General features: G+C 33.8%; 4 protein-coding genes across 7 annotated transcripts in view; 1 reads left to right on the top strand and 3 right to left on the bottom strand.

Moving 5' to 3' along the window:
• Positions 1–679: 679 nt before the first annotated feature.
• Diap2 (Death-associated inhibitor of apoptosis 2) lies at positions 680–2936 on the bottom strand. Its single transcript, XM_014235309.3, has 4 exons — positions 2778–2936; positions 2102–2541; positions 1322–2031; positions 680–1250 (listed from the first exon to the last, which is right to left on the bottom strand). Exons 1-4 carry the CDS (start codon positions 2847–2849, stop codon positions 1162–1164), a joined length of 1311 nt encoding a protein of 436 aa, XP_014090784.2. The 5' UTR covers positions 2850–2936; the 3' UTR covers positions 680–1161.
• A 3339-nt stretch (positions 2937–6275) lies between these two features.
• Cpr51A (Cuticular protein 51A) lies at positions 6276–14047 on the top strand. 2 transcript variants are annotated; one of them, XM_014235310.3, is made up of 3 exons: positions 6276–6460; positions 12594–12731; positions 13625–14047. In XM_014235310.3, exons 1-3 carry the CDS (start codon positions 6401–6403, stop codon positions 13853–13855), a joined length of 429 nt encoding a protein of 142 aa, XP_014090785.1. In that variant the 5' UTR covers positions 6276–6400; the 3' UTR covers positions 13856–14047. The 2 variants fall into 2 exon arrangements, with proteins under 2 accessions (XP_014090785.1, XP_069963848.1); XM_070107747.1 differs by lacking the exon at positions 6276–6460 and adding an exon at positions 10963–10989.
• Positions 6395–8810, bottom strand: LOC106617869 (waprin-Thr1). Of its 2 annotated transcripts, none has more exons than XM_014235312.3 (4): positions 8655–8810; positions 8438–8503; positions 8183–8356; positions 6395–6703 (listed from the first exon to the last, which is right to left on the bottom strand). In XM_014235312.3, exons 1-4 carry the CDS (start codon positions 8713–8715, stop codon positions 6600–6602), a joined length of 405 nt encoding a protein of 134 aa, XP_014090787.1. In that variant the 5' UTR covers positions 8716–8810; the 3' UTR covers positions 6395–6599. The 2 variants fall into 2 exon arrangements, with proteins under 2 accessions (XP_014090787.1, XP_014090788.1); XM_014235313.3 differs by having other exon boundaries at positions 8183–8353.
• A 203-nt stretch (positions 14048–14250) lies between the features above and the next one.
• The window catches only part of CngB (Cyclic nucleotide-gated ion channel subunit B), a 5780-nt gene continuing 4085 nt past the window's right edge, over positions 14251–15945 (bottom strand). For both annotated transcript variants that reach the window (XM_014235304.3, XM_070107743.1), the window contains exons 5-8: positions 15939–15945; positions 15777–15866; positions 15442–15696; positions 14251–15298 (exon numbers count right to left, since the gene is read on the bottom strand). The exon at positions 15939–15945 is cut by the window's right edge and continues 78 nt beyond it. In XM_014235304.3, the coding sequence (XP_014090779.2) occupies positions 14343–15298; positions 15442–15696; positions 15777–15866; positions 15939–15945 (1308 nt within the window). In that variant the 3' untranslated portion in view covers positions 14251–14342. The remainder of the gene's footprint in view (positions 15299–15441; positions 15697–15776; positions 15867–15938) is intronic.

Here is a 15945-nt window from a genome sequence, read left to right as displayed (position 1 = left end):
GAGTTTAAATGTTGTTGTTGTTGTAGCGGCAGAATTCTACCGAGTTGACAGTCCTTGGCCGGATAAAATCCGGGTCCGTTCCGGTTACGTAGACCTGACTGTCGTGGGAACGGAGTTTAAATGTTGTCACGAAGGTCATCTAAGGTTAGGTTCATGAAACGAGCTTTTTCGACGAGTTTGGGGTAAAGAGCTGTTAGAGCCATGATATTAAGAGACGCGTTGCGTTCAAGAAATATATTTAGAGTGTCGGGATCATATCCGTATATAACATACTACAGTAGCCTAAGTACAATTAACCGGGTTTAACTGGAGTTTCTCAAAAAATATCAAAACAAAAGAATAAAAAAGAAATTGACAAAATTTAAAGAAAATTTTCAATAAAAAAATAAAATAAAATAACATTAAATGAATTAAAAAATTGTTTTCAATACCCATGATTCCATTTTTGGTAAACAAAATTAAAAAAGATATATAATATAATTTTTATTTAAAAACAAAGGTATGTATATATAATTGTTTACTTTTTAAACAAATAAATCTGGCCGATCCAACACCGGTAAATGCTCAGTTCTCTCGCTTAGAATTCCTTTCTACAACTCAGAATTGTGAGAAGTTTTATCTAATGTTGCCTACATTCAGGCGCTTAACAATTTAAATCTAACAAATAATATAACAAATCTTTAAATAATTTATTTATTGCATAACCATTTTTATTTTCACATACAATAATACTACACTAAAAAAAAACACAATATTTTGATAAATTACATTCGATATTCATGAAAACTGGTATCAATTTGACTTTTTAAAAGTCGAGAAACATAACAGTTAAAATACACAATTTGATTTTATTGCAAGGTAGATAGGTTTATCATACAAACAAAATGTTTAGTTTGTCGTTCAATGATAAGTAAAAAGCTACTAGTGTTTAACATTATCTATATATCGATATATATATATATAGTATATATATAAGTATGTACCATATGTATATATTTGTAAAATCAATAATTATATTTACTTTACCATTCCAAACTAGCATAACATTTATATAAGTGTATGTGTATGTATGTACTAAAGCAAGTTTAATAGCAACTACCGTATAATAAATTAATATAACACATTTTGAGAGGAAATAAATAGTGAAGCATTTTCAGCTATTTACGATAGGTAAGTGCGTACAAAACCTTTAATATCGGCACGGCACATGGGACACTGGCCAACGCCGGGTGCGCATTGCACGCATGTAACTGTAAATGAAAAAACAACAAAATTATAACAATTAATAACGCCTGCGAGTAGCTAAATGCAGCATACGCACCTAAATGTCCACACGGCAAAAACACTACACCGACTTCTTCATCCAGACAAACTTTACATAGACGCGCATCCTTCAATTTACGATTTTCTTCTTCCAGCGATAATGTTCTATTAAGCGTTTGTTCGCTAGCTACTTTGTTTGTACACGCATCATCGATTTTATCTGCTTTAGCTGCTATTTCTGTGTTATCACCAGTGTTTTTTGTTTGCAAGGCATTGGTAACCGCCGCCGAACAACTCGGTCCATTCATCACATTACCATATATTTGATTTTGAACATTACTTGGATTCATCGTTGTCGTACTACTGCTAGCATTATTATGATTTTCAACACAATTACTACCCACACCGGCTTCATCTAGCATATTTATTAAACGTGAAACATCGCCCGCCAATGAAGCACTAATCCCTTCCGTACACTGGCCATTTGCAATTGGTTCAGCATCCTCCGGATCACCGAATACCGCTTTTATTAAATCTTCTACTGTTTCATAAGGTCGTCCACAAGCCATTAATTGCCGCTGTGTAGCATTTCGTATTGAGCCACCATCAATACCGATTTCGAGCGCTTGCAGTACGGGTGCTGTCATCATGGCTTCATCAATGGACATTTCGTTGTGTGGTTGATGACCGGATTGTCGCGTCAATTCCTGTACATGCTGTATGTAGTTCGCACCTTTAACGAGACGCACGAATTGGCACTGAGGAAACCTACAGCAATTAAATTATATTGGCACTCATTAAGTGTTCTTAAGTATTTATTAAGTTAGTAACTACTCACCACTTTGCATGCTCAAACCAAGGATCATCTTCACGTTGCCACGAACGCAAACCTATATTACAATGAAAACAACGCACTTGATCCTCCACATTTTGATAGTAGAGACCGGCCTGGGCTAGCGCATCGGGTTTTTGTATATCAGGTATGGGCCAATTGACATATGTGCGAAGTCGTGAATCCAATGAGGAAAATTTTGGCTTTTTCGGTGTAGAAATTTGTTGTATGCCTAAATCACGCAGGCCATCGCTCGCCATTTCTATAAGTGGACCTAATTGCACGCGTGGACAGTTGGGAAAGAAACGTTTATGCTCCTCAAATGCATCGTCTTGCTCCTCCCACATAGCTATAATACCCTTGCACCATGCACATTTCACTTGATCTGAACGATTTAAATAGTAGAAACCTGCTTTGGCCAGCGATTGCGGTGAAATATTTGGATTCTATGTTGGAAGTGCAAAAACGTTAATTCGTTAGTTGGGAATTTGTTGAAGTTGAAAATATATACATATTACAACAAACACTGCGCACTTCATTTGAAAAACAAACATACAAAGACGTATATATTGACACTAATGTGTAAACTAAATATAGTACACAAATTTGTATTTCAACACAAATAATACGCTTGTTTATTTATACATATGTAGGCGAAGCTAAACACCAGACAGCTACTCACGGGCCAATTCTTAAATGTAGCCAAGCGATTTGACTCCACCAAATAATCACTTTCCTCTACAGATTCTTCCATTTTTAAGCCAAATAATAAATATTTTACTTTTCTAAACCTAAAATCAACTTTTCGGAGTAGTGATGTGGAATTCCTCTGTAGTAATGATGTACTTACTGTTGAATCAAATAACAACCGAGTACTTCTTTTACACAGCTAACAAACATATATATTTTTTATAAGTTTCTTACTTAAGGTGTCAGTTTTACTTTTAATTAATGCTATGTAAATAATAATTTGTAAAAGTAATTCAATATTTTATGTCCAGCGAAAGAAGCATTAACACAAATAAACAAATAATCGGTTTAGTTGTAGTCGTTTCGCTTATAACACAAAATATTGATTCCGAAACAGTGTTGCTTCACTTTGCGGAGATATTTCCCTTTCTATTTAAATTTAAATTACTTACAGAATTAAATTGCGCTGTATAATTAAGTATATCATAATATTATTTGTTTTAAGTACATTTTGCAAAACGGTAATGTTAGATGGAAAAAACATAATAAGTTGCTTGTATACTCAAAATAATTATTGCGAGAAATTTTTTTCTGGCAGCACTATATCCGCCTGTTCAAATTTCGTAATTTCATCCAAAGAACATAAGCAGTGCATTCTCATTTGTATTTTAATAAATTAATTGTTTTTTTTTTATGAAAATTTTAATTTCAAAATAAGTGCTAAGTAAGTGGTAAATTGTGTTTTGTGGAGTTATTTACTTGGTATTTCATATACTTAATCGATTTACCTGCAAATGGTTCATGCGGAAGTGCCTGTGTGCAAGACGTCGCTGTAGTTGCTGAACAAAATTGTTTGATGCGATGTTGAGCTTAACGGCATTAAAGCTTGCAGAATTAAGGCATGCTTAAACGCATGGTAGAATTGTACAATAAAGGAAATTCCATAATTCAAGGCAGCCTAAAGAATTGGCAAAGGCGATCGGCAATCGTAAGCTCAATAAAGCTTTAGAATAGCAGAAGGGGTATTTATCGCTGCTGTATTCACGCTTGACTATGTCCTCGTTGGAGCGCGTACAGCTAGGTAAAACTTTTGGTCTATATTAATATAAAATAATACCTGATTTAATACCCTTTCCTATTGAACATTGACCGAGAAAATACAACCCATCTTTAACTATTGTATATATTTAGATTTATATACATATGTAATTGCATAAGCATTTCCTTGTTCCTGCCCAACTGATTTATAGCATCTTTTTTAGGATCTGTAAGCTTACATTTACTTTTCTTCATTTTTTGTAGTAAAAGCAAAAACTAGCACAAACCACAATACATACGGTGTTTTAAAGCCGGTAAAACCGGCCATCATTGAGCCATCACTTGTTGAAATTTAATTTATTTATTACTCTTCTTCTTAATACAACCCGAGCGACAACAAATCAGCAAAATGAAGATGCACAGACTATATGCATATGTATATGTAAGTATGTGGGATTTAATTTAATATAACCGCGCACATACGCCTACAAACCTATACATTAGCATATATGTAGATATAAAAACCACCTGCAGAGTTAGGTCAACTAAAAAACAGGAATGGTTCGGTCGCGTTGATGAAATAGCAAACACTCATACATACATACATATGCACTTGCACATGTACGTTTATATGCATGCAACCCGATTAATCTCAACCTTGAAGAAAGTTTGTCTTTATAAACACATTTGTGTATCTTTATATGCTAATTTTAAAGCTAACGGGCATTGGTTTGGTATACGAATTTGAAAAATTGCACAACTTTTTCAATATTAATAAAGAAATATATAAATAAAATGAATGAATAAGTGCTACATACAAACACGCCTGCGAGTAAATGACAAAAGTTAGCTAAGTTTGTATTTTTTTCTGTACTAATCGCTAACATTGACTTACAAAATGCAAATATAAATTAGGGACAAATGTTCATGTAGTTGTGTGTGCGTATGTTTGTTTGAAAGTTGTATCAACCAATTTCAAAAGTATTACAAACAAAAAAGTGTGCAATCTTCATCACCACTCCCAATGTTGGGTATATTGCTTTGTGCCTCGTATTTCTTATTCAAATTTGTTGTTATATACATTTTTTATCATATAACAATAAAACAAATATACATGCATGTGAATAAAAAATACTCCTGCGAATATATAAATAAAATTTTAGAATAGACGTGATATAATATATTACATAACCTTTTTCTCTCACCTGGGTGCCAAAAATGTTGTTTGTTGTTGTAGTAAAATCCATCCAAATAATTCCTGAAAGCTGACGAGTTGACATTTCTTGCATAGATATAAAACAGCAACATTTTCCAAATATATTCGGGGTATATACATATGTATATTTTTTACCGCTACAACAACAACAGCCGAAAATTGCCGAAAGATTATAGAAATTGTGTTTTTGTGCGATCAACATATAAAGTGTGGCAATTAAAAAATAAACTATTATATTCTGATTTTTTTAACGTGCAATAAAAGTTCTTAAAATACGTTCATAATTCGTAAGCTGATTATTTGCATAAACTAACAACTAAATAAACTATTTTATACTAACTCTCCGCATTTAAGCCAGAAAAACTTAACCACTTGAGTTTGAACCTAAAACGTGTTATTTTATTAAAACATAAGGAGAATGTATACAAAAAAAATATTAAAAAAAAAACAGTAACAAAAATTAGTGCTAACATTTTGTCACCATTATTAACCGTAAATGAATTTTTTGTCATTTTCGTAAAAATTTCACCGTCGTCGTTAATGTACGGTAAATAGTTTTCGTTATAAAATGTTCAAAGGTAGAGTTTATTGAGTTGCTAACGGAAAATTATTTATGTTTCGTTCTTAACATCAGCAATTTAACGCTTATAACGGGTATAACTTGAGCAATTAAACTTGTGTTAAAAATGTGTGTGTGTATGTGACGTTGCATAATATAATATTAATGTGTACCAATGAAAGTTTAAAGACAGAAAGGTGCTAAGTAGAAGCAGCAAGAGAAAAGGAAAAAAACACACAAAAGTAGGTTAGCCTGGGGATACATCACAGACGCGCAGCCAGTGAAGAAGCGCTTAATGGGAGTACACACATCGTAACCGCAAATTGCGGTAAGAAAATAGCAACCTGTCGACCGGCGAGCTTACGCACAGCATCAATTGGTCACCACAAAGCAACAACAACAACAATAACACATACAAACAAATACTACCAAATCCAGATCCCGAAATCCGATTCATAGCTCTTTAGCTACTGACGAAACGGCAAACTGCTATACATAACCACCAAACATTTGGCATGGCCCTTGAATATCAAGATGCTGAGATGTGTGCGCCACTATAACTACCTACATAAATATGTAAACATACCATACACACTCTACATACATACATACGTCTGTATGTGTATACAAAGGTACGTAACAAGTCATACTTGACTATAAAAGCTTAAGAAGACTGCAGGCAGAGGTTAGTCTGGAAACACGCGTCGCAGCCAAACGTACAAATCAATAATAAAAATAATAAAAAAGTGAATTTGTTGAAAAAAAGTTGTGTGTGAAAGTAGTAAAACGTTCGAAATTCAAAATGTTGAAATTTATTTTGGTTGCTTGTCTCTTAGTGCAAATCGCCGTAGCTGCTCCAGTTGTAAGTGCCCACAAATTTTATTCAAAAATGCATACATTTATGTATATATGTATAGAAAATTATTTGTATAGGGTAAAAAATATTGTATGTAGTATGATAAAACGACAGAGGAGTACATCCTTATGACTCGCTGCGCTGCTTAAGTTCTGACACATTTTTGACGTTTTGTTGAGCGATCCATTTCGCATTTCTCATAGGGGCTGCATTTAGTGTTGCCACAGTAGGCGCCGGAGTTGCCGCTAGCTGCAATTATTTAATTAAATTATTTTTTTAATTTTAACTAATTAATACTATTTTGTAGGGAAAAAATTATGTATGTATGTAAAGTTAGTTTTAGTTCCACTGTGCTTACGAAAATTTCCAATGGCTATGTGCATATAATTTTTTATTATCGAAGGCATAAACTTATCGTTAAAAACATTAAAACACTTAATTTTGCTAACTATTAGTTAGCTAGTACACTTAATGCTTTCAATTTAATACATTTTGTTTTGGAAAATATTAAAATTCACATTAGGCAGTATTTGTTAAGATGGCTCTTTTATCACAAGAAAACGTTTAAAATATTTTAATTTAAATTTATTAACAGCTTTCAAAGCTTTGCTTTCATTCGGTAGAATTTTCTTAATAATATTAAATATTAAAAATTGAGAAGGTTTTATGTTAATTTTTTTAATATGTGGGGATTAAAACAATTTTTTGGTACTAAAAATTATTTTTCGGTAAAAAATAATATTCAAAAATTTTTGGTAACACAAGTTATTTTTTATTAGAATATAAAATATCAATAAAATAAAATATTTTTTGGTAAAAAAATTGTATTTTATAAATGACATTAATTACTTTTCTTAAATTAAATTTATTAAAAAATGTTAGCTACGTTCAGTGTTATGGTAAAAAAAATATTTGTAGTAAAAAAAATTGAAAAGAACGGAATAAAATATTTATTTTATCAATTTTATTTTTTATTAAAACTTTATTTAAAAAATTCATATATAAAAAATAAATTTAAAAAACATAATTTTTGGTAAAAAATATGGCCAGAATTTTTTAAATTACATTAATTACGTTTCTTAAATTTAATTTATTAAAAACTTTAAAAAATGTTTGGTTAAAAAAAAAAAATTAGTTAAAAATAATTAAATAAAATTAAAAAAATTTTTAGTTAAAACTAATTAACAATATTTTTTGTTAAAAACTTTGGTAAAACAAAATTAAAATAACGGAATAAAAGATTTTCTTATTACATTATTATTTTTTTTTCCTTCCAATTTTGTATGTTCTCTCCAGTTTTAGTGGAGAAATTGCTAATTTTTAGTTTAAATAAATGAATTTAAATATTTAATTTTTTTTAAATTATTTTGAACTACGTTTTGCAATACCAAGCGCAGAAAATATCAAATTATATAGATCAATAAATATTTATACAATAAAAAAAGATAATTAAAAAAATTAAAAAAAAGAAATTATTTGAAAGTTGACAAAAAAAAGATAAAGTCTGTTCAATGACTTTAATAGTTTTAAATCAGTTTTTAATTTTTTTTTCTTTTTCTTACTCAAAATGATTTTATAGTTTTTGCAAATTTATTTTTAATAATTAAGCAAAGTAATATTTTAAAAAAATATTTTTCGCCAAAGAATTTTTTTTTTTTTTTCTCCTTTTTTGCTCGTACTAACATACATATTTACATATGTATTTATATTTATTAGGCTTTTACTTACAATATTTGTCTCCACCCTTGTTGTTGCCGTTGCCCTGATCCAATTGATTGCGCTGTATGCACGAGCGCTCGTTGCACAAATTCGGGCAACATTTGCCGCCGATGGCACTACAGTCGGTGTCTTGCTTGCATTTTGGTGTGCAGCTCAAAACCTTCGTAGACGAGGGGCAACCTGCTTGACGAAAAAAGTTCGGGAAGTTTTTTTCAATAGCTGCAACTTCAAAAAAAGTACAAACAAAAACAAATTGCCACATACCTTGTGCATTGCTCATTACCACGAGCGCCAACAATAGCAGCACCAGCACTTTGAAAGTTGCACCGCCTGCCAGCAAAAACAACAAGAAAAGTTTGGAAAATTCATATTTACCAATTTTTTATGCAAATTTTTTCAATTAACACTTTGACTGATTTTTTCGAAATCGAAAATTGCAATGTGTGTAAATGTATTTATGTGTGTGTGAATTGTAATTTACCAAAGAGACGGTAATTGCTGTTGTTAGTGTTAAATGCTGACGATCCGTTGTGGCGAAACATGTTCACTTCTACGCTATTAAATGAAAACTACCTTAAAAGCGACGCCGACACGACGTGTTTATATGTTTGTTTGTGCTCTGCAAACAGTTACGAATGTGACCAGCCTTCACCCCCCGCCAGCCCACAGTTAGCGTTTGAAGTTTCTTCTCTTTATTTTGTTAATAATAAATTATATACAATGGTGCACACACAATCTACTATGTGTGCCGAATATTACATAGGTATAAATGTGTATACATATGTACATATGCATTTGTGTACCGCTCTTGGAAACTTGTTTACGCTTTGAGGCTGACGACGCATCTTTTTGCTATTAAATTGCCGCCAGCAATTTTTTAAGATGACTTGTTTCCAGATTTTTTCGCTTATTTACATACAATACATATGTAAATATGTATGTATATGCCAGTATATACCCTTCACACACAGTAATCCACCTAAGCTCCCACTAACTTTGCCGATGTCAGCTGTTTTGTGACGTCACAAAAATCTTTTTATCAGCGTTTTGTCTTTCCAAAAGCAAGATCGGAGCATACTTGCTTTGTCGCACTAAAAATATCTTTTGAGACTTTTTCTTCACAGTCACGCCACATATCAGCTTGTGTAGATCTTTAAAAAAAAACCTGATTGGAGCTAACCGCTTGTCTGACTTTGTTTAGTTGTTAATTCTTCTAACTCTCTTTACACACATAAATCTTTTTCCCAGCCTTCTCTCAGAGTTTGACTCTCAACAATAAGCGTAGAGAATACCGTTGCTCTCTTGCCGAGCTAAACTTTTTCTCCACAGACGCGTCCTATATTAGGTCTAGTTCCTTGCTTGTCCGTCTTTATTTTGTTTGTAAAATGTTCCCAGTCTCTTTTATTAGAAATCGAAATTCTATAATTAAAATGAATTTTTGAAGAAGCTTTTCAACTACTAGTATACTTGTACTAGTTAAACCGAGACTCAGTGAAGGACGTATTTAAAGTTTTAGTCTAAAATTCTGGCGTTTCAATAAGCGGCAACTAAACAAGATCGGCGAGATGCTTTAGTTCGCTTTCCAGAAATTATTTGTCAAAGACGGACCGCAGGGTGAAAATTCATTGTGCTATACTCTTTTCAGGGGTCTCACAGAACTTGTTGACCTGCCTTTAGACATTCAAGCAACTCTATTCTAATCAATTTGAAACCTCGTATGCAATTGTGTGATTCCTACACTGTTGCACAACTAATCATCGTCTATCTATGAAACTTGGTGTGAATCAACAATCTTTGGAGCCCATATACTCGATAAAATTTTTGTAATTCGTTACAGAGTTACAGTTTCTTTCGACCTTTGTTTAGACAGTTTGCACGTTTTGAATCATATATGCGAGTAGAAGACTGTTTTTAAATTTTGCATCTATTCCGGAATCCTTATTCCATAAATCAACACCAAATCTATTTTTATTATTATGAAAAGGTTATACGTTCTGTTGCACAGCCACTTCCAGCTAATTTTCATTTGTTAACTATTTATTTTTACCACAATGAGGCAATAAAAATTTGCGAAAGCTACGATGTACATGAAATATGGCAGAGAGAGCTGCGTTCGTAGATCGTGTTAATTCTGAACTGCAATATATTCTTATCTCGACCTGACAATGACGCATCACATCGTGAGATATATGTACTCGTATATATTTAGTATGTGTAAGAAGTGGTTTTGAACTCGAAAGTGGCCTTTCTAAGTAATTGTTAAGTTGCATGTGAATAAAGACACATTTTGCCCAGCGCACCAAAAAGCGTTTTTGTTATTCACAAGTGTTTTCTCGGTAGACATACTTTGTTCGGTTGGACTTTTTTCAGCTTTTCAAACTATATTATCTATTAAATCTTCGAAGTTATTGTAAATCTGTGTGTCTCTGAACTTTCTGTTTTTGTAAACTTGTAATTGGATCCTGGTTGAATATTATATTATTTACCAGCATTTGATAACGGTTCAATTTAACAGCCTTCCACTTTTTAAATGAGAACTCCGCTTCGAAGACAAATTATCTAAGTATTGTGTAAAGTTTCGAGCTTCAAAATTTTAATAAAAAAATGGCTTGCTGGGTGGTTTAAAAAATATGAAAACACTTGTACATTTATATAAGTACACTTCAAATAATAACTGCTTATAAAACAATTAATTAATAACCGTTTTTAAATTGAATTGTCGTACAGTGGGTTCAGACAGATAAAAAAACGAGCGCAGCATTTTTTTCGCAAAATTATTCACAACAAATTTGCCATAAAATGATATGTATCTAATGGTGAGTTCAGAATGTTTTATTATTATTTTGCCATTTTCATTTAGGGGTGTTAGAAAAATTTTATTTTAGCCAAAATTGCAAAATCACACATCGTTAGTAACATCATATGACATATTTACTACATACATATGTATGAACATATATTTAGGCATACATATACATATATTAATAATGCATCACGTTTGCAACTTCGACGGGGCACATGCACAATGTATGCATGAACGTAATAAATGAAACAAGAAAACACAGCTGGATGTTAATAAAAAGTACGCGTACATACAAGTATGCATGTACATATGTACATACATACATACATACATATTTATATAATATATATGTACATGCATATCACATATGTAGTATGCAAATGGCTGCGTAATTACATATTTTGAAATGGACATAACGTTACCTACACTTTTGTAAGTCCAGTGCTTACTAAAGCATTTAATATCGATTTTCGGGATTCCGAAATTTCGGGATTTTCACTCGACATTGCTTCAACACAATATTCTCAGTTTTTGTTAATTTTAATGTAGTCCCGAAAAATCCTTATCGACATAAATATTTATAAGCGTATGTGCTTACTAATGCATTTAGTAGCAATTTTTCGGTTCCCGAAAGTTCGGGATTATCGCTCAAGATTGCCTTAACTATAACACTTTCACTTTTTGTATGTTTTAACGTAGTCCCGAAAAATTCGATATTCGATTTTCGGGATTCCGAAATTTCGGGATTTTCACTCGACATTGCTTTAACACAATATTTTCAGTTTTTGTTAATTTTAATGTAGTCCCGAAAAGTCCCGAAATCGTTATTCGATATTCACAAATTGATAGCAAACATGACCATTGCACGTAAGCTTATCGACATAAATATTTATAAGCGCATGTGCTTACTAATGCATTTAATAGCAATTTTTGGCTCCCGAAAATTCGGAATTAGCGCTCGAGATTGGCCTAACCATAACATTTTCACTTTTTGTATATTTTAACGTAGTCCCGAAAAATTTAGTAATCGATTTTCAGTATCCCGAAAATTTCGGGATTTACAAATTGACAACAAACACAAAATAAAAGCATTCATTAAAAAATTAAACGTATGCAGATAACTACCAGCATACATAACTAATTGGCCGGGTGTGTCAATCATTTAGAGAGCAATAAAGCCCAGCACGAACATCTTAAGGCTACGACAGCGTTTCGTGCTAAAACTGGTTAATGTTTTTATATAAGTAGTTTTGAAAGATAAGCAATTTCCACAACAGCAGCAGCATCTCTGGATTTGTGCAATTCACGCCTAATAACAGGTTCAATATTTACATTTCTTTGAATTTAACCGGCTTCATACACTTTTGTTTACTTTTTTGTTGTTGATAATCGTTTTTACTTGTCTCATTGGTTTTATGTTACAAGGTCGAGTTCGAAAGCATCGCTTTTGTGGCCGAGTAAATATGCCACTCCAATGAAAGCACTTGCTATGCACAAGCATACATATGTACATACAAACATACCTGTACATGCATACATACATAGAGTTGTAATTTTGTAATAAAAAGTTTTATATCTTTACGCACATACACTAATTTTTTTGCTTTGTCAATGCAGACTCAAGCGGAAGCTGAGGAGAAGGCCGAATTGGAGCGCATTCAAAATGAGAGCGCACAGTACTCATATGGCTCAAATATCGAGGACAACATAAACGACGGAGCTATCCAACGCGAAGAGACACGTGATGGTACTAAGGTAAGAAATTGTTTAAATAATATAATATTAATAGACTTAATAGGTATTTTAGATGAAGTGACATGAAGGAGTCGAGGTATAAGCATTCGATGTAGTCTGATTTGCTGTCGGCAGTTCCGAGGTTTTTGGTTTTGAATGGGTTCTTAATTGAGATCAAAAAAGAAATAAATTTATATATTAAGATTAATAAGAAGTTTTACTATGCGTTTGGAGGTTATGAAATGAAGAGAGTTATGTTATTAAAGGTTTAGAGGTTATGCATGATTAAAAGACTGTATTGATAAGAGTTTACCGGTTGTGAAACCATATGAGACGAATTGTGATGAGCGCTGTTGATATGAATATTTAACATGAGTATAGAGATAATAAAAATAGGAAAGCTGTGTTGCTAGGAGAGGATAAACTTTAAATGAATTCGGTGGACTTGAAAAGTCTTCCATTTATTTAAAATGAGAACACGTAGGTATTAAGAGAAGCGTTTGAGATATCGATCTGAAATTTTGCACACGTTCTTTACTTCCCAAGAAGCTGCTTGTTTATCGGAATAGCTGATATCGGATCACTATAGCATATAGCTGAGATGCAAATTGACACATCAAGCTTAAGTTCTTGCATGGAAAACTTTTTTATTTGTTAATATATCTTTACGAAATTTGGCAAAGATTATAACTTAAGTCAGGTCTATAAATTCCGAAAAAATTGTTCAGATCGAACCACTATAGCATGTTGCTGCCATACAAACGGACCCATCAAAATCAAAATAAAAATCTTTTTAAACCCTTTTATGCTATAAGAAATGCACCTGTGTAGGATATTATAGCTTCGGTGCAGCCGAAGGTTATGTTTTTTCTTGTTGGAAACGCTTTTCAAACTATTTATATTTTTATTTTCAGGTTAAGGGCATGTATTCGTACCGCGATGGTTATGTCATGCGTACCGTGTACTATGAAGCCGATGAAAATGGTTACCGTGTGGTCAAGGAAGATACCCAAGAGATCGGCGATGGACCACAGTTCGATGAGAACGGCGAGGCCACCGTTGAGGGTTCCTTGATACCCAAATACTCCATTCGTTTGGACAAAACCGACAACGAGAAGCACTACAAGGATGCGCGATTCAGTTAAATCGAACGCTTAGCATTTAATGCGTACGCTTTATAAGCATTTGAGTTAAGAAAACAGACTGAAACAAAAATTATGCTAATATTTCTATCCTTGTTACATAAAACAACATGTTTTTTTTTTATTAATTACAACTTGAATTTAATGTGATTTCGTCACAGTGAAGTTACAAATAAAAACGAAATGAAAAATTTACACACACAAATCTTTGATTGAAGCGTACATTTGTTGTTGTAGTTGTAGTTGCATGTAGGATGTATGTGTATGTACATTAACGGTTTAGAACCGGTTCAATGTTACATTGCATACATAAGCGGTTGTTAAGCACCGCAATTTCAGAACATTAATTGTCACAATAATAAAATGTCATATTTTATTGCATACTTGCTCATTTGGAACAAGTTTTTATTTTTGTAAAACCTGTTTCATAGTTATTTGCATAAAGCTCATCGCATACATAATTGATGTATGTATGTATGTATGACACTCTTCAAACGGTTCCTTTGCTCCGCAGTGGCGGCTCCTCATCGCGACTCGGCTGCTGCGGCAGCTCCATTAAACTATTATTGGATTTCGATATGATTAATGCTTTCTGTGAATCAGTTAAATTTATAAAGCTATGCTTGGTTTGAAGCTCATCTTGTATGGATGACAACAAATCGGGCGAATTGGCACGCCTACCGGCAGCCGCAGCGGCCATGGCGCCCATTAAGCAGACACGCTGCTCATTTGCGGCAGCCTTTTGTACGGCCGCCACGTTCTCCTCATCCTCGATGCTTGCCAGCGCATTGGCTCTGCTCTTCTTGCGCATGCGTTTGGAGCCGCGCGTGATCAGCATTACGGCGGGCGACTCATATGGCAATGCCTGTATGACAGTCTTCAATAGTTTGGGTGGTGTCTCGGGTGTTTTCGGATTACTAATCACCACATCGGCTTTCAATGCGCTTTTGGCACGTTCCTCTTCACGTTCGCGTGCCGCATTCTTACGCATAAGTGCGCGTGCACGCTTCTTCAGCATCGCTTGTGCGTTGGGATAGTAGGCGATTACTTCGTTTAAATCGGATTTGGAGAGTACGAAGAGATTGGCGTAGCCTTTGGAGCGTACATCGGCTGTGCGCCGGTCTGCGCCATTTATACCCAACAAACTGATTTCACCAAAGACCGAACCCTCCGAGAGTGTGGCCAAGACAATGTCACTATTTGGACCGCCCATCACTTGCACTTGTCCGAGTTTGATAATATACATTTCGCGACCCACTTCGCCTTTACGACACACACAATCGCCCGGTAGAAAGGTTACAGCCCGCAATTTCAAGACCAAATCGCGTAGCAGTGCCTCTTCGCAGTCGGCGAAAAGTTGTACTTTCGAGAGTGTCTGTATGTGCACGGCGATAGCGATGTCCGTCTTCAAATTGATTGGTAATGAGTCCAAAATGTTAGCTTCATCTGCAGTGGAAGCAAGAAAATTTTGTTTATTCTGAAAGTTTGTATAGTTTAAGCTTTTTTTGAGTTTTTGTAAACTAAACTGTTGTCGAGCTTTTGTTTTTGGTTGCAGCTTTAAGTGCCCTGTATTTATTCAAGTTACTTACCCAACGTACGTTGTTGCTCCCACGTGAACTTAAACCACATTTTCACGCGTCCCTGCACCTCGCTGGGTAAATTCAGACGTCGCATATACTCCAAGGTCTCATCTTCCAATTGTCGATATTCATTTTTATTGCGCGTCGCTGTAGAAATGATATCGCGTATCTGACCGATCAGCAAGGCAAATACAAAGACACCCATCAGCCATGCGGCGGTCATAAAAACATATTCGCCTTCCCGTTCGGGTTTCGGATTTTTACCTGAGGAGGAAGAAGAAGATATAGTTAGAGGTAGTGAGTTGGATAGATGTAGAGTACGCGCGTGGAGTTTAAAAGTTTACCTATAGATGTCGCTGTTTTGGTAGCGAAGGCAAAGCAACGAACATAGGGATGCCCTTTACCGCTGAAAACCCAACGGTTCACGCCTAAACCTAAAAATGGAAACCAATAAATGTATGTCATAAAAAGAGCTTCAAGAGATCCGGTTTATATTTAGATCTTACCTTGATA

The sequence above is a fragment of the Bactrocera oleae genome, chromosome 4, assembly GCF_042242935.1.
Source record: "Bactrocera oleae isolate idBacOlea1 chromosome 4, idBacOlea1, whole genome shotgun sequence".
Taxonomy (NCBI): domain Eukaryota; kingdom Metazoa; phylum Arthropoda; class Insecta; order Diptera; family Tephritidae; genus Bactrocera; species Bactrocera oleae.
This window is presented reverse-complemented; position numbering and strand designations above follow the sequence as displayed.